The sequence below is a fragment of the Procambarus clarkii genome, chromosome 52 (genome assembly GCF_040958095.1).
Source record: "Procambarus clarkii isolate CNS0578487 chromosome 52, FALCON_Pclarkii_2.0, whole genome shotgun sequence".
NCBI classification, from domain to species: Eukaryota; Metazoa; Arthropoda; class Malacostraca; order Decapoda; family Cambaridae; genus Procambarus; species Procambarus clarkii.
The window spans coordinates 26,643,901-26,663,010 of NC_091201.1; the positions used below are offsets into that span (position 1 = coordinate 26,643,901).

General features: G+C 37.0%; 2 protein-coding genes across 5 annotated transcripts in view; one reads left to right on the forward strand and one right to left on the reverse strand.

The window, feature by feature from the left end:
- LOC123763619 (carboxypeptidase D) overlaps positions 1-8,354 on the forward strand; it is a 51,966-nt gene extending 43,612 nt beyond the window's left edge. For 2 of the 4 annotated variants that reach the window (XM_069304526.1, XM_045750849.2), the window contains 4 exons: positions 452-602; positions 865-1,128; positions 1,352-1,476; positions 4,203-4,394. In XM_069304526.1, coding sequence (XP_069160627.1) covers positions 452-602; positions 865-1,128; positions 1,352-1,455 — 519 coding nt within the window. In that variant the 3' untranslated portion in view covers positions 1,456-1,476; positions 4,203-4,394. Of the gene's footprint in view, positions 1-451; positions 603-864; positions 1,129-1,351; positions 1,477-4,202; positions 4,395-5,923 lie in introns of those variants that run through there. The other 2 variants (XM_045750850.2, XM_045750848.2) reach the window with 2 other exon arrangements.
- Positions 8,355-14,069: 5,715 nt separating this feature from the next.
- LOC123763494 (uncharacterized) lies at positions 14,070-17,722 on the reverse strand. The gene is made up of 2 exons (XM_045750625.2): positions 17,600-17,722; positions 14,070-16,052 (listed from the first exon to the last, which is right to left on the reverse strand). The coding sequence occupies exons 1-2, from the start codon at positions 17,720-17,722 to the stop codon at positions 15,261-15,263; spliced, it is 915 nt and encodes a 304-aa protein (XP_045606581.2). The 3' UTR covers positions 14,070-15,260.
- Between the last annotated feature and the right edge of the window lie 1,388 nt (positions 17,723-19,110).

Sequence of the window (19,110 nt, forward strand, 5' to 3'; positions counted from 1 at the left end):
GATATAAATCCACAAGGGTATACTAAAGATACAGTTGATTTCTTAAATGGTTGAGATGCTTGAGACTTGTACTGAGGAGCAATTTCTACATAAAACAAGTAATGCAAAAACAATGCAGAACATCTCTGGGAAACTCAATGTATTTGCCTCTTATTGTTATGTACGTCCCTCACTTGCCCCTTCACAGCACGTGCTATCATGTTTATCTTGCCTTATGATATCTCCCTAGAAATCATTATTATTATTTTTGTTTCTACTTACTCTTCTCGTTTCATGTTACCAGTAAGCTCCAACTACACTGCTTCCACCTTGTACCTTATTCACTCCTTGTTTTATAAATTCTTAAAATTCTAATGCCACTCTCTCTTTTTCTCAATCAAACGTAATGCTTAAATTGCTTTCATTGTGTCAGTTAATCTATACCTGTGTTACACTCAAACTTTTTTTTCAGGACTGTTTTTATGAACACAGTGATGCTCTTGCCTTTAATGTGTATTATGGATGCTGTGGAAGCCCAAAAGAAAAGGTTCTTGGTCATTTATGGAAACAGCATAAGTCTGGGCTTTTGAAGTTCCTCACACTTTCAAGTGTTGGTGCTATGGGTAAGTTTTTATTAATGCTGTAAACTTAATAATATAAACTCTTTAATATTTGTCTTGACTAGGTTGGTAGTAAAATTTAAATCAAGCTATTGTTGATTAATGTTCTTGGGTATATTTTGTTTCTGTATCTTTGTTGGCTGAAATTTCAAACCAATTCTAAATCTACTATATCACCATAATTTCATTATAAAAACACACACTTAATATAAATTGACCATAATTCTGATTATAATATAGAAATGTATTTTTGTTTTGTTTTTAGGCTATGTCACAGACCAGAGCAATGCACCTTTACCCGGTGCCAAGATTATTGTTAAAGGGTCAGGACACACAGTAACTTCGTTGGATCACGGAGCCTGGTGGCGTCCCCTACCCCAAGGCTCTCATACACTTACAGTGCAACTTGAGGGCTATTATGAGCAGACCAAACTTGTGCAAGTTATGGGAGGTGACACGGTCATCTTTAAGCTTAAGAGGGATGATCGTGTAATGGGGCTTCCCAGGATGGTTTTCATTATTCTGGCCGGTGAGTACTGACCTTTGTTGTTGGCTTGTAAACTCGGGAAAATTGGCTTTATCATTATTCAGGCTCAAATTAACTCTGCCTAATTGTTAAACTGTTGCCATGGCTTTAAGAGATTGCTTTGATTTTAAAGGAAGGCTCATGTGTGATGATTTGTTTGAATATAACTGATAAATTACTGAAGATTTTTTTTTAACGTGTATTTTTTTTCCCCCCCTCCCATTAGGTGTGATTCTTCTCACGCTTGCTCTCGGCTGTTATGCCACTTTAAGAACTGGTTGTCTTTTGCTTTTCCCTGTTTGCCGGTCTCAAAAGCCCTGGTGCTTTTGATAGCAGCTTGCTTCCATACTAGTAGGCTTTCTGCTAAATACACTGCTGCTATGGGAATTCTAGTAATATTAGTCATAACTGTATCCCAGTTATCTATGAGTATGCCACTAATACATGGGAATGGAACATTAGGAATCCTTGTTTGATGAATGCTTGTCTTCGTGGGTTTATATTTTGCCTCGTCAGTGGAATGTTAGTCTGACATTTAAAAATATATATAAAATGAATTCATGTACAGTGGCGCCTCGATTAACAACTTTAATTCGTTTCGACACCGAGCTCATCATGTGGGAAACTCGTCTTGTGAAACAACAACAAAATTGTCGTCGGAGGTGTCCGAGAACCAGTGGGAACGCTCGTTAATCGAGGGAAAGCTCGGCAGTCGAGACATATTGTCTGCGAGTGGCTTGCTCATTACTTGAAATGCTCGTAACTGGAGCCGCTCGTCACTCGAGGTTCCACTGTATAATTTACAAGTTTGAAGTTGTGTATCTTTGCAAAATGCTATAGTTTGATTGATTGAAAACTGCAAGTACAAATATAATTAGGTGCTGTATACCAAAAGGCTAGTATAGAAGTTTAGTATATAGTGTCATAATTTAAATTGCATGTGTGACAATGGCAGTATGATTGAATTAACAAGGTTATGAATTGGTTTATAAAATATTCTTGACCCTTTACCTTTTTTGTCTTCATCCTAAACCCCATATGGTGACCACTGCTTGATGTTTACCTCAGTCATCAATTAAACCAGGAATATCTACTCAGAAAAAATCTTGTACATGTACAAAAAACAGCTAAATTCTCTTAGGTGAACTTGGGCCTTTGTGTTGGGGTTAACATTATTTTACTGTTGATATTCTTATAAACTTTACACAGTTCTGGGCTCTCAGATTTGTTCTATAATAGTACAGTATTGGGATAATTTGCAGCCGTGAAGGTCAACAGTATATGTGCTTTGTATATGACAAGTATTTAGCTACGTACATGTTTTGAGCTATGATTTCTCCTGAGAAACTGTGTTCCTATCTATATACAGTATTCTTTAAATTATGGCTTGCTCCAACTCACATATCTATGAATCTTTTAGTCTTTCTTTTATCTTCATTTCTTGAGCATCTTGAGTATCCAGCAGTGATTTTAACAGTTGAGCAATTGGTTTGCTGCTCATGGCTAGTAAATTTTATATTAAAAAAATTGCTCTATATGTAAAATATTGCATATTCAATTTCTACTGTAAACAGCACACCAGTTAAAATATTGTTAATTATTGTAGCTTTGATTCTTTGTTTCATCTCAAAACTTACATTAATAATTAAGAAGGTAACCCTCATATAGCATCCTGTCCTCCTACAAAGAATGTTGCTTTTTTGATCATATGCATTACATAAAGACAAATTTTGTCGTACTAGAAAAGCGGCTCGCGAAATTGACGTACTGTCCCATTTTCTGTTTTGGGTCCTCTGGTAGGTTAGGAGAGGGCACTTTAAACTGACTGTTTTCTTGACGTTGGGAAACCCTAGGAGGACGGGCTGCGTATAGACCCTTTCCCAGAAACTTTAGACTGACTTTTGCTTTTCCAAAAAATTGTCCCAACTGCCATATGTAAACACTGTAAAAGAAAATTTTCTTTTCAAGTAAAAGAAAATTGTCTTTTCAAGTAAAAGAAAATTTCCAAAGTACTGTACTTTTCTCACATTTTCTGGATCTGTGCATGTGTGTATTTTTTTGCATGAATGTTTTATTTTTTATTTTACAATTACAGTTTGATTATTCATATATCTGTAGATTATATTGATTTTGGAGGCCAGGGTGTGTGGATATGGTGGTTTGTCAAGAGAAGTTACCAGATTTTTTTAGTTGTCTTAGTTTACTGAAATACATGGGAAGGGTTTTGTTAGTTTTGTAAGGAGGAGGACAGTTTAATGTGTTGTTGAAGAGTGATACAGATGTAATAGTGCGTATGTGAGTGCAAGTACAGCTATTATCAGTCAACATTGCCAAGTATATGTTGGAATACACTTACTGTATAATGCCTCTCAAGGAGTTCATATTTTTAATGGGGGCAGTGCATTTAATAAGTGAAAATGGAACTAGGTTCAAATATGATGGCATTAGGAAAGTTGTAATAGTTGTTTAGAGGTGATGCTATGATGGTCAAAGACAATGAATTTTTGGTGCTAGAAAAAAGCTGCAAAGAATTTTCTGAATACATAAGACCTATTTGAGGAATTTTTGGTGCTAGAAAAAAGTTGCAAAGAATTTTCTGAATACATAAGACCTATTTGAGGAATTTTTGGTGCTAGAAAAAAGTTGCAAAGAATTTTCTGAATACATGAGACCTATTTGAGGAATTTTTGGTGCTAGAAAAAAGTTGCAAAGAATTTTCTGAATACATAAGACCTATTTGAGGAATTTTTGGTGCTAGAAAAAAGTTGCAAAGAATTTTCTGAATACATAAGACCTATTTGAGGTAGCAGTTATATTTGAAGTAGAATATGTGAGGAATAGGTTTGGGGTAATTTAAGCTATGCCATTTTCATTGAGGTTGATGGAAAGGCTTCATGAGCCCCTTGTTAAACAGTAGTGCATTCATTACTTCTAGCTGAACTCTTGAAAAGCTTTTAGAGTGTACTAAATACTCATTATTTTTTCAAATAATCAAGGCTTTTTATCTTCCTTTTAATCAAATTCTTTTGCTCATTACCATCTACAAATCACTGCTAACTGTTTCTGCTTACCCGCAGGTTCAATATCTCTACTGCTTATGATTTGCTGCCTCTGTATTGCAACTGTTCGTTCACAGCAACATCGGAGAAAAGTATACGGCTTTCACCAGCTTAGTCATTCTGTTGATATATTCAATGACTCTCCTTCAGCATCTGAAGATGAAACATCTATGAATTTTATTAATGGAAGCACCAAAAACAAAGTTAAAAGTAAGTGGTAATGTCTTCTTTTAAGATATCTGTAGGAAAATACTGTACCTCTGTTTTTTTAATATAATAGTTTAAAAAGATCAACATACCTGTATTTGGAATTTAGTGAAATTTGATTTCTATTAGGAAACTTCTTCCCTCTTATTTATTTAAAGTAGAGCAACACACTGTTATGAGTTGTGCAAAATTATATAATGAAGCTTCCTATTTTGGGGAAGTGGGTAGTTTAGGCATTGTTGCCCATTTTTTTAACTCTTAATTTTTTGTTAGGGGGTTCCCTATAGTTTAAATTAATTGTGTAATTAGTGACTGATTTCATATTTCAGTAAGATAGGTGTTTGCCATGGTTGTCATGTCATGTGGCTGGTTCAATTATACATAGATGAGATCATGAGGAACATTGTGATAGAGAGCCGGTCGGCCGAGCGGACAGCACAATGGACTTGTGATCCTGTGGTCCTGGGCTCGATCTTGGGCGCCGGCGAGAAACAATGGGCAGAGTTTCTTTCACCCTATGCCACTGTTACCCAGCAGTAAAATAGGTACCTGGGTGTTAGTTAGCTGTCATGGGCTGCTTCTTGGGGGGTGGAGGCCTGGTCGAGGACCGGGCTGCGGGGACACTAAAGTCCCGAAATCATCTCAAGATAACCTCAAGATAGATGTAAAGGAGAATGTTATGAGTTAATGCATCGTCCTAATATGAGTAATTAGATTGTCAAACCTAATTTGTGCAGATGAAACAGTTCTCTTAGTACAGTGAACGATTTATGCAGACTTGTTGAAATTGTATCTATGTATGTTGGATATGACTGGTAAAAGTGCGTGTCAGCTCCAACAACTGTGAGGATACATCTCCAACTCCAAGAGCAAGTACTATAACATCAGTAGGTGCAAATGCACCAGGTACTATTAGCTATGATGCAGGCCACGTGAGATGGATTATGCTCTCCATGCCCACATCTAGGTGTATACATCCACACTACACCATCCACTTCTGATTATTCTCATTGTTATTGTTCTCATTTTTTTACCATGAGACATGCCAGCCAGGGATATTCTCTTTCACTCTCATGTCATTGACTTTCGTTCACTCTTTTGTCATTGACTTTCATTCACTCTTTTGTCATTGACTTTCGTTCACTCTTTTGTCATCGACTCGTTTACCCTCATGCCATCAACCCTTGTTCACTCTGATCCTCGTTCACCTTCAATTAAATGTCGAACCTCATTCACCCTCATGACATTGACCCTTGCTCACCCTCATGTCATCAACTCTTATTCACCCTTATTCCATCAACTCTCATTCACTGTCATGCCATCAACTTTCATTCACCTTCATAACCTCAACCATTGTTCACCTTCCTGCCATAAATCTACATCCATTTCATCTTTTTATCTTATCATGTGCACATGCACATGAAATATGGGACTGTACATGACTTCTTTTATAAAAAATAGGCATGTTTAATGTTTATTAATTGTCTTCAGTATATATATATAGTTTTTACTTGAATATTGTACTTCCTCAGAAAAGCGAGTCAGCAGTCGATCATACCATGACCTGGTGTCCAGTTCATCTGATGAAGATGAGCTCTTTATTAAGGGCTCGGCCCCAAAGAAAAAGGCTCAGCGGTGATTTCCCGAGTATTTCTTTTAAGTAAATTTGTTTAGTTTGAGAATGTACTTTATGTTGATGCAAGTCGTGTAAAGAGGCGTGTGTATATATCATAGTGTATCAATAATGAGCATTTTTAAATAATGACATATTTTTGCTCTGGGAGAGTTGTGATAATTTCTTGATTTTATGCTGCGTAGAATTTTTAGTAGGGTGTACAGGTTGTAAAATTCTTTCACAATTAATATTTTCAGAAAATTACATACAGGGCTGTGTGCATGCATTCACATGCATAGACTTAGTAGCTTTTCTCTCTAAAATGTAGTAATATTCGTTTGAATATCTGCAGTATAGTTTTCAGCACTTAAGACTGTCTGTTTATTAACAGTATTTTAATGATTTTTATTTGTATTCAGGATATTTCTGAACTCTAGGTATGTATTGTATGTTTATTCAATGATTGGTAGAACCTTCACAGGTGCATTACTGTGCCTTCATTTCATTTTAGAGAAAGCATGCATCAGACTGAAAATGATAAAACTTACGGATGTAAGACATGGTGACAATGAAGAGAGTCCTCGGTTTGTAAACAACAGTGCCTTATTGGTAAAGTTAGCATATTACGTAAACCGTAGGATTTATCTTTAGGCAAACAACTCACATGTTTGTAAATTAAGAGAAAATACTTTTAAATGTTAGTAATTGCTAATGAGAGTACTGTAATATATGCAGGAAAAAAAACATTGGGACTAAATGTGTGTTTTTTCCACAAGCCGAAATATTATTTGAGCATGATTGCTGGTGTCCAGTTGACTTTTCTATTTTTGTGTGCACTATTTTGCCCTTAACCCTTTGGGAATGTCATAGATATCACAGACGACAAACTTTTGACCATTTTGTCAAGAATCAAAAGTGAAGTTGAAGCCAAATGAAGTAACTAACATGCAAAGAAATACCACATGCATGACCTCTTTGGGTGTAACAGTGTATTTGCAGATTAAAATTGTTTGAAGAATAGCTTTTCTGGTAACTATTTGTCAATACAAGATTACCTCACAGTTGCCACATTATATTATCTCATAACAATATTCCGGTAATGCATATGGACTTAATTTTTTCATTTGGTTATGAATAAGTAAATAGAATATAAGAATATAAGCTGAAAACCACAATAGTCAGTGATTTAGATATAAACATATAGACTGCAATTTTATGTCCAAATTTAAGTTCATGTATTTTATACCTCATAAATGTCCTCCTTGTTTATGTATGAACTTTGACAATTTTTTTTTATTATTAAAGTGACATAATATACTTTTGATCTATGGAAGGGTAATGAATGGGTATTAGTGACCGTTGCCCAACTTTGTTCCTGTCATTTAGTTAACCCAAGTGCCAATAGGTCAGCGTTCCACATTTCTAAAGATAAAGATTCCAATTTGGACAAGCAAACTGTGTCTAATTGGTACATTCAACTCCTATTTTCCACAGTGAGGCAGCTTTAGCAGTTGTATGTTATCACTAAACTGATTGGTAAATAAATATATTTTGAAAGGTTAACAATGTTAAGTCAATTAATGTAAAATAACTTAAGAGTTAATCAGTGTTGCTATATCGCGTGTGTGTCATGTGTGTGCTTTTGATAATGTGAAAAGCAAATGTGCTTGGCATCTTCATAAATCCAGCCATACTGCTTGGCATCTCGTTCCATCCAATCAAACATCTTAGAATCTCAGTACATCCAGCAACACCACTTAAAAATCTCAGTTAAAAATACACATTAGCATATCTCACTGTCAGACTCTTATGCCTTCTAAGTTGGCCTTAGATAAAAAAAAAAAGTGTTCCATGAAAACTATAAACTTGTTCTTAAAGTTTTCTATAGACTAAATAGTATAGTGATTGATGTTTTTACAAGTTTACATTCGTTGGCATGCTGTATACAGTACCATCTTAAAAAATACGTAGTACAGTTGTATTTGTTCTCGACTTACAATCGGGGATCTTGGGTCAATTCTCGGGCAAGACAGAAGTAGTTGGGCAAGTTTCCTTTCACATTATGTCTCTGTTCACCTAGCAGTAAGTAGGTACCCAAAAGTTAGGTAACTGTTTTAGGGTTGCATCCTTGGAAGGGTTAGTAGTTCGACCTTGGGAGGATTTCAGTACAGGTGTAAAGTATGACCTAAAGTACTGTATATATATACAGTACAAAGGCTTCCTGTCCCCCTTACAAAATTAATTATATTGTTCCAAACCCGATACAATTAAAAGAAAAAATTCCACTTTACTGTCACCAAATTTTTGACATTTTTCATGTAAAAACTGAAAATAAAAATGAACCATAACATTTTGTTTTAAAAGTGCTCAATAGGTTTTCCAAGACAGCAATTTTTTCTCCTAATCCTGCATTCAACTATGAAAATTGTGGAAAATACAATTGGACCCATATTAAACAAGTTACCATTCACATCCTCTCTTCCCCCTCCCCCCTCCCCACTCTTGAGAAAATTTCATTAAGCACAATTTTAAATTCAACGTATCATATCATGAACAACTACCAAGAGCTCTGCAAAATTTCTATCTCTTGTAATTATCAGATTTTGGTTTTAGAGACATTTAAATATACAGGACATGCAGTAGACTTATATTTGCACAACAAGATTTATTGTAGTCTTTATATGCAGATTAAAAAGCAGATAATTTGTGACTGACTCTGTTTTATGTCAGGTTTACGTGCTGGAGTGATTTACTGGTACAACTGAAATAAAGCATGGTAGAAAACCTTTAGTGTAATTTCAGACAATAATAATAATAATAATACAGAATCATCCCAAAACTAACTTTTCTAATAAACACAACATTTATCTCTGAATTAAAATAGAATCTACTGGAATATTTGTTAGTTTTTAAATTGTAATTATATGTACATATCTCCTGAGTTTAGATGGGGATCTTCAATAAATCTAAATTTCTGTAATTAATTTAGATTGTAAGCAGACGATGAGTCACAATAACGTGACTGAAGACATGATGACCAAACCACACATCAGAAAATGGAGAAATGACAACGTTTCAGTCCATCCTGGACCATATCAAATCATGAGATTGAAAAGAGGAGAGGAACCCATGCCTATCCTTAGTTTGTAAGGATGGGCATGGGCTAATATCTGCCCATATATGATATAAATGCTTATTCATTTCAGCTATTATCATTCACAGTGTCTTATAAAAATGAACATACTACTGTATAGAGGTTATCGTTTATAGATATATATTTTGTCTACTTAAGAGTTTATAGTGGGTAGAGAGTACTAGTGTGGTGTGACAGATAACCAACTATAATTGGTTATCAATGATATAAGAATTATAATTGGTGTAGCATAGATAGCCAACAAGTAGAATACCTTGTATTATACGCATGGAAATATTAGCCTGAATTCAAGCACCTTCATTCATTAGGGTTTTTGGCATTTTACTCACATTAAAATAGCCTTTTACTGTTACTCTTCGTTGGTTTATAATTTTAGAATATTTAAAGGCAATATTTCTGTGATAAACAACCGAAGATGTAAATGCAGGCTGGTAACTTTGCCACTGACAAGATATATTCAACTGACATTTTGCCATTTTTTGTTTCTAATAAAGAAATTTAAATTACATGATTCTGTACGAATTTCTCATCTCTGGTAAATTCAGATAACATTTTGCTACACTGTACTCGGCAGTTGAATTTTGTCTTCTTTATTTTTGTACTAGGAACAAGTTTGAATTACATCATGTGTTAAAACTAATCATCGTTCTGTGTTTTGTATAAATGCATAAATATATATTAAACAAAATTTCAGAGTTTTATAACTACAGTACCCTTGTTATATAAAACAAATAAATTTATAGAGGACACCAATTGCAAGTAATAAATGTTTTGCATTATCTCAGCTGCTGCCAATAAATATACTGAAAGTAAATGTTATATTAATAATAATTAAGAGCCATAACAAGGAAGAAAACAAATGTAGTTTCAACTTGCAATCCTTTGACCCCTTGTGTGTATTGTGTTATCCATCCACTAAATTTAATATTGTTAGTGACAATAAGCATTTGGAAAATACTGATTCCCCTTAAGTTAGAACTAGATGGATACACATTAAAGTGGAGCTAATGTAAGGCAATTGCCGGGAGAAAGCATTAAACAAATACGACTATATAGCACCTGGATGGGATATGAGGAAAAGTATTTGAGATAGAATGAAGGGAGCCTGCAGCCTCAACAAATTTGATAACAGGAGAATTTCTCTGTTTAGTTGGCAGCTCGATTGAAATTTAGAACTTTTTACCTATCCTGTGACACTCTTGATTCTAAACAGTCTTCCCAGCTTGATGCCTTCTTTTGCTCTGCATATTAGGAACCTGGCCTTCCAGTATCTTCTCATCTCCTTTCTAGGATACATTTTGAATGTTTTGAGACAATCCAAATAATTTGGGGGGCTTTATTATGTATCTTCATGTTATTATATATACTCTGTATTTCCTTTATTTTTTAAATCTCTCCTGATGTGAAAGGGGAAGTGAGTACTGAGCAGTACTTAAGACAATAAAAAAAGCAAAGATGATTTGAATAGTAAGAGCATTGTTATGGAATCCCTGGATTTGAAGGTTCTCGTAATCTACCCTCTCAATTTCTGGCTGACAATATGTTTGATTTCTTATGCTTATTCCTTGATCCTTTTATGTCATTTTCCATCTATGAGGGGATCTGATTATGTTTTGTGCTCTGTATTTCATTTTAAGTTCTTCATGGTCAAAAATTATTTTATTTTCCTCTGCTTTTTTATATCAGCTTGCAGTTCTTCAGTATCTTCAACAGAGGTAATTTTCATGTTGATTTTTGTATCTACAAAGGATGATACATAGCTGTGCCTTGGTGAAAGAAACATAGAGCTGGGTAAGGAAACTGGACACCATTGCTTTGCTCAATTTTCTCCTAACGTAATTGGGAACTGGATGTCAGATGATTGGTGGATTATATTCTAGGACAAGTATGGTACTAAATAACTTAACCAATTCCAGTACAGTACTTGGGTTAAGCCTTAAATCACCCCTCCATCCCCAAAACCCCTCCTTCCCCCCCCCCCACAAAAAAATATGGAGAGAAAGCTGTATAATGCTTCCACTGTGATACAGATTGAGATTGACAGGATGCAAGTGCTGGCAGTTTTCATACTTGAAAAGGCATGTTAACTGCTCATTGTAGTTAAGAATGGGTTGCATATACAATTGCCTTCCTGTCTGAATTTTTGTTGCACTTTATTATCATCTCTTGAGATTCAGCATTGTATTTTGATGTGACACATTATTATTAATAAGAAAACTGTCAGTATTGCTCATCTATAATGGAATAGTACAAGGACACCGACTCCAAATGGCGATGTAAATAAAAACACGCGGCCTTGTGATGTGAGGTCAAGGCTCTGGTCGCCACTGTGACCTTAATAATGAAGTTGAGTGTGATTTTCAAGTCCCAAACATAACTGTATCTCAAGGATTCATCACATTCCTTCCTCTCGAGATGACTTGGAACGTTTTATGCAAGAAAATGTGATGAACTGGATGTTTGTGGCACTCCTTTTGAACAGGCAAATCTCAGGGTTTTGACTACTGTCTCACTTTGAACAAGTACAGCTCAAAGTTTTGGCTACTGCCTGTCTTACTTATCATTACCAGCAGCAGTGTTGGACTGATCAACAATGGTTTATGCACTTGCATCAATGTGCATTGCCCACTTTGTGGGGTGGGGTGTTTTTTCAGTTCAATTATACAACTCATATACATTATGTATAGTGTTTCCATCAAAACTACAGCCAACAATTATAAAAAAAAGCACATTGTAATAAGGAACATATAATGACAGTACTCTTAGTATTAATACTGCTGCATATCTTAACGCTAACTTAAGTCCTATTGAAAAATCATGTCTTATGATAATTTTGATACTGTGTAATGAATGGGTTGGCAGTGTACAATATAATTTCCTACTCATTTAGTGTTTGCTATGTAGAGAAAACTGCTGTGTGTAGCATAAATGTGACTGTATAGTTAGATCACCGATGGAAATATTAATGAGCTGGAAACTTAACATGTACATAAACAGTCTAAAATGTGGTAATATTTTGAGTAAGTCTTATGCTGACATATGCACTGTAACTGTAAAATCAAATCTTTAGGTGTATACTTACCATTAAAAATCAAGTGCATTTGTTGATTAAATCTTTCATTATAAATTTGAAAATAGGAGTATGGTACAGTACATATAATTACAAACTTACAGTTGAGTTCGAACACATTAATTCAAACTCCAGTGAATGGATAATTCTTTTAACAAGTACTGTATTTGATACGAAACAGAAAGGAGAAATATGATATTAACAGGGGTCCCGAATGTCACTTTACCATATAATTATTTTATTAACACAATCATATGTAAAAATTGAAATTAAAAATCTATAAAAATTAAAAACAAAACAAAAATAAAACAATTATTACTAAAATACATTTGTATTAATAACGGATAATAGTTACAAAGTAGAATTAGCTCATCACAGTGCTTAAGTTTGGTATTATTTTCACATAGTGACACACCACATTAGAATCAAGATAGACCATTCGTGGTGGTTATTGGTGTTGGTGGCGGTGTCCTTGGCTGTTGCTATAGGTAACCAGAGGGGAAGCAAGGTGCACTAATGTGAGTAATTTCCATGGTAGTTATTTAGAGGGGGGGGGGGGGGAAGGGGAGCGACTTTAACCACTTTCACCGCCGAAAAACTCGAGTATATCCACGCTGGTTCATGGCAGTATGTTTTGGCTCCATCCTGCCTTACAAAAGTGTGTCACAGCTCCCACCTTACCTCACATACATAGTGAAGTTTCTCTTCTCACGTTCTGTCTTTGTCTACATGTTGTATTTTAAAAACAACACACGCTGGCCCCCGTGTAAGTCTAGCTCTGCTGGTTGGTCATTCATCCTCCTTCTGTTTCCGCCTTGGCATATTTCGTCAATGTATTCTATTTTGCTACTTCTCTCGGCTTGGTATACCAGGTTTCTTGAACTCCCTCTCAGATATATATCTTTTTCCAGTTAACTTGGTTATAATTGAAGACTTAATACAGACAATGTGTCTCTTGCCCACGGAATATTTCTGTCACTTGTTGTTGTTATAGATTCAGCTACTCAGAACAAGTTCCAAGTAGCACGGGCTATGGTGAGCCCGTGGACTTACCTGGCACAGGGGCGGTAATGCCACTTATTGGAGGACATTTTTGTAAGCTCTGTTCAAGGTCTTGTAGTCAGTGTAGGTGTTTTGGGGTCCTCTGAAAGGTCGTTGTAGGAAGTGTCACTTCATACAATATACACTACACATCCTATGTCGTAGATGCCATAACTGCTGACTGTTAAGACCCGGGACAAATGTAGTGGAGGGGGTACCTTCGACAAGCCGCCGGCTTACTCTCCTCCACGAGACCACTCGAGATTGTAGCCCTCAGGTAAATTCAGATAAACCTACGTAATTGCCTACATACCGAAGTCGTAAATACCTTGACAGTACTTCAGTAAAAAATTAAACTGGATAAAATCCTCAGAAATATTGAATGACAAGTTGCTGGCTTCCTGTCCCTGGTCCTCGGGCTAATTCATGTGCCTTTCTTACGCTACTAACCCCACACACTCGGTACTCCGTGCGTATATATGAATACTTTAAGAATATTACTTTTTCTCTGTCAATTTGGGTGTAAAGACAGGAATGTATAGATTCAAAGAAGACGAATATTTCATTATATACAGTTTAATACAAAACAGTAGCAACATAATTTTACATAAATATTTGAAATATTATGGCATACGAACCAGTATATACATTTGATGTATAAATAACAATGTTACATATTGTATGAGATATAACCTCAGTATAAAAACAGCTTAATCTTAAATCATAGTTTAGGCTTATTCTGATTCAACAGAGAATTTAAACCAGCCAGCGTTTATAAGTTAGGATCAATGCCTTTGGTCTAAGAATGTGCCAAATGCTTCATTTACTCGTTAGGTTGGGGTGAATTTAGGTAGATTTTTAATACAAAAAATTCTTTTGGCGAAACGTCTTATGTAAGAAGTGAACTGAAATGTTTCCGACAGGATAATAGGAAGGACATCTCTCTCACTTGATCTTCTGATATATGTAAACGATCTTCCAGAGGGTATACTCATTTCTCTCAGTGTTTGCTGATGATGCAAAAATCATGAGAAAGGATAAATACAGAGGAAGATAGAAAGAGACTACAAGACGACCTGGAGAAACTGGAGAAATGAGTCTGGAAAGTGGCTACTAAAATTTAACAAGTGTAAAGTAATGAAATTAGGTAAAGGGAGCAGGAGGCCGAACACAAGGTACAACCTGGGAGGTGAAATCCTTCAAGAGTCAACTAGAGAAAGATCTGGGGGGTTGATATCGCACAGAACCCATCCCCCAAAAGTCCACATCAGTTGATTGACGGTTGAGAAGCGAGACCAAAGAGCCAAAACTCAACCCCCGCAAGCAAAACTAGATGAGTACATCAAAAGGATAGAACCACATCAAAAGGATACCATCAGCGACGTATGTTAGATTGGCCAACACAAAAACTGCCTTTAGAAACTTGTGTAAAGAATCATTCAGAACCTTGTATACCACATATATTAGACCAATCCTGGAGTATGCAGCTCCAGCCTTGAGTCCATACCTAGTTATACAAGACAAAGTTAGAGAAGATTTAGAGGTATGCCACCAGACTAGTCCCAGAGCTGAGAGGTATGAGTTACGAGGAAAGGCTATGGGAATTAAACCTCGCATACCTGGAAGACAGAAGAGTTTGGGAAGACGTGATCACCCCCTACAAAATTCTCAGGAATTGAGAGTGGATAAAGACAAAGCATTTAGCATGGATGGAACACGAACACAGGTGGAAACTTAATGCTCAAATGAACCAGAGACATTAGAAATATTTTTTCATTGTCAGGGTAGTTAACAAATGGGAATGCATTAGGAAGTGATGTGGTGGAGGGAGGCTCCATACCAGTTTAAAATGTAGATATGATAGAGCCCAATAGGCTCAGGAACCTGTAAGCCAGTTGATGGATGGTTAATTTAATTAAGAGGTAGGATCAAAGAGCCGAAGCTCAACCCCCGCAAACACAAATTGATGAGTACGTCGAAGCTGTCAGACTAGACCACTTTTATTCGGGATTCCACTGAACTGCGAAATAATGGTTCAGAGAAGTCAAACGCGAGTGTCGGGATATGGTCTATAGGTTCCGCAGGTTCCGGGGTATGGTAGGAAGTTCTTGAGTCTTTGTAGATGGGTTCTGGAGCATAAATGGTGGCTTTTAAGGCCAGGTAACTGGGTTCTGGGGCATAAATGGTAGGTTGTAAGGTATGGTGGCTAGGTTTTATGGAAGGATAGATGGATTTCCGTGCCTGATTGGTAAGTTTTGGAGCAAGAAAAGTTGGTTTCATAGCATAAAAGTTGAATGTTTTAGGACTGTAAATTGGCGTATGGCTACTGGGTTTTGGGTCATTGTAGATCGGTTTTGAGGTATGATAAATGGGTTTTGGATTATGAGAGGGGAGCTTCAAATCACCATACTCAGATTTGAGAGCGTTATGAATAGAAATGAAGTCGGGACTCTTTAGGTTTGCACGAGAGTAAGTGGGTTTTGCATGGTAGACGAGCAATGAAGCACTGTTTGCTAACTGAGAATCGTGGCTCAGCTTGTCAGTGTCGGGACTGAGCTTGTGGTGGGTGGTGAAGGTCGGTGGGTGGTAGGCCTCTCCCTCGTAGGTAACGATGGGGTGGTAGCCGGTCTCGTCGGTGTGGTAGGTGACGGTCTGCACGCGACCGTCCGGCAGGTGCACGAAGTACTCCCCATGACCCAGGTAGCCATCGCGAGCTTCGGCGTGGCCGAAGTGAGCGCCCGTGTAGTCGTCACGAACCACATAGTTATATGCCGTAGCTTTCTGGCAGGAAAAATCATAAAATCACAGCTGATCTGTGTGTGAGGATAAAGTTGGCGTCAACAATTAGGGATACTCTGAAAATTACATTATTGTGTTCAATTATATTTCTTACGTGAAGATCATTGGTGCCTAGAATATTACTTATGAATTTCTAACCACTAAAAAGATAAACATTTGCAATTATATACAGTGGCCACATTTTCGAGAATGTGCCTAACATTACTTTTTACATATTACCAAATATTTCTTTGTTAAATCTATACTATTTGCCTATGGACATTATCTTAATCATCTTCCCTAGCTAGCCTCAACACACCCTAAGTGATCTACAAAATGTCCACTTACGAATGGCACCAAACACGCTCGCACATTAAATATAAAGACGACTTACTACGCAGCCCACAATCATTAAAGAGATAAATGGTTAGCTGATGTGAATAACAAATTGCTTACTATTAAATATGACATCCCCGGCCGTGACCTTCCTCTGTAACAGGTGGGACACGACTGACTAGGCTACGTATTGACTATACATATACACGCTTATAATTATTTTCAGGGTTGTATTGTCCTGCTAAGAGTCGCGCACCTCCTCGACGATCGTAAAATGACTGGCCCCTGATTTTCAGGGTAATAGAAGACTACCTTTCCCAATGTCCGTGTTGAGTCACTTGTCGCTGGATAAAGAGTCACTTGTCCTTGGATAAAATCCTTGGTTAATATCTTGAACATCGCTCGTCTCATTTACTTTTGCTCTCATGTACCACAGTACTAAAATAAACTCCCCCTGGGCTTTTTATTTTTATAATTACTCTATTAACTTTGTTTCTTAGCTTTGACTGCAATGACTTTTTTCTGATATATTTCTGGTGCTTATACGTATGCGTTTTAAGCATTGTTACATCTGTTTCAGTTCTCTTCTATGAAGTTCTGTCCTCTGTATTTTGCCCACTATTGCTTTTCATCTTGCATCTTGACATTGTATATTGAACCATGGCCGCTATATTCTCTCAAACTTGTATACCTTATTGTTGGTATGTATCTTTTCTCAATCTTTTTACATCTCCGTTTGACTTGATCAATCATTTCCATCACTATTTCCCCTCCTAAGTTCCTCTTCCCTATTGCACATTTCCCAAATCCTCTTTTGTTCTCATGCATTCCATTTTCTGAAGCCAACTCTCCTTTCCCCCGACTTCTTCTTGACTTATGGTCATTGCTTTTAGTTCAGTCATAGCCAGAATACAATGGTCGCTGGCTGTAGTGATATTTCATGCTTCAAGTTCTTGTTAATCAGCACATGGGCTTGCATTTAGTGAAAGATTATAGTAAAAGACCGCTTATAATTACCTTTTGTTCATTTGCTTTCAATCACAAGCTCACCAAACCGAGGACTTATTTTTGTTTAAGCAAGTTTATAATTGCTATTACGGACAAAAGGTAATTATAAACTTGCTTTCAATCACAAGCTCACCAAATCAAGGACTTATTTTTGTTTAAGCAAGTTTATAATTGCTATTACGGACAAAAGTGCATAAGAGACTTACTTGATAGAAAGGCAGTTGAATGGCTGGACTGGAGGCGAGGCTTGTGCCCGGAGCTAGAGGGCTGTGATGTGTTATGAGGTGAGAGGGGTGTGGATGGCCCTCCTGGAAGGGGTCACGACCCATACTGCCCTCTGTTACCAGTGCCAGGAGGATGAGGTGAAGGTGCAGGGGGAGGCGGGAAGCCTGAGGCAAGACACTGGTATCACTTTCGTAAACTTTCCAGGGGAAATACTATTAAGTTTCAAAATCGCAGCCTAAGTCGTATTTCGTGTATAGCCGTTAGACTCGATCGCGGTTTTAAATTGGTCGGGAACAATATTGTTATTATTTATATATTTATTTATTGAGAAAGAAAAGTAACAGGTTTTTATTATCGTGTTTTCTATAATTTGTAGCTGATGGGACACACATATACGAGAGCATACATATATATACACACAGAAGTACCACATACACTCGCAAACGGGCAATCATCTATATGCATGCACACACACACACACACACACACACACACACACACACACACACACACACACACACATCAGCAGTTGCGAAGCGGGACCAAAAAGCAAAAGCTCAATCCCCACAAGCACAACTAGGTGAGTACATATACACTATATGCGTACACACACAAGAAATACGCAAAAATTTCAACTTTTTCTCAATGACAGACCGGTAGTTGCATATTGCTACTGTCCATCACTCACGACACGTGAATGGGTCACTCCTAGCAATTTTAGGTTCAGTCCCCTCAGCAATTTCTCCTGCTTCAGATCACAGCGATGACGAAACTACATAGTACTCAAGGAAGTAACGTCGCGTTTTCTAGAAAGGAAACAGTAACTAGAAATTGCGTAAGTGCTTTATCTGTACATTTTGACATAACCTTCAAATGTTTTCCAGTCAGTTTTCTTTATTGTCCGCTGTTATTACTTTTTGGTAATTTAAACATACACACACACTGGGAAGTGTGTGTGTGTTCCCACTTCCCAAGTGGGAAGACTTGGGGGTTGATATCACGCCAGACCTGTCCCCCGCAGCCCATATCAAGAGCATAACATCAGCGGCATATGCCAGGCTGGCCAACATAAGAACGGCTATCAGAAACTTGTGTAAGGAATCATTCAGAACTTTGTATACCACATGTCAGGCCAATCCTGGAGTATGCAGCCCCAGCATACTCCAGCATACAAATGGGCAGAGTTTCTTTCACCCTTGTGTCCCTGTTTACCTAGCAGTAAATAGGTACCTGGGAGTTAGACAGCTGCTACGGGCTGTTTTCTGGGGATATGTGTGTGTGTGTGAGAAATATTTGTAGTAGACATAATAGAGGAAAAAATAGATGGGTTAGAATGGCGAGGTCCAAGAGCTAATAGCTCTATTCTGCAGGCACAAATAGTAAATAGACACGTAGTTTCAACGCGTTATATGACAAAGAGTGCTGGGAAGACGGGACACCACTAGTGTAGAACTTATCTTGCAATTACACCTCAGTAGTTACACTTATATAA

Coding starts and splice junctions, on each gene's coding strand:
- LOC123763494 (XM_045750625.2), bottom strand. CDS start 17,722: ATGGGTCGTGACCCCTTCCAGGAGGGCCATCCACACCCCTCTCACCTC. Junction 16,053..17,599: donor TTCAACTGCCTTTCTATCAA/GTAAGTCTCTTA, acceptor TTTTCCTGCCAG/AAAGCTACGGCATATAACTA.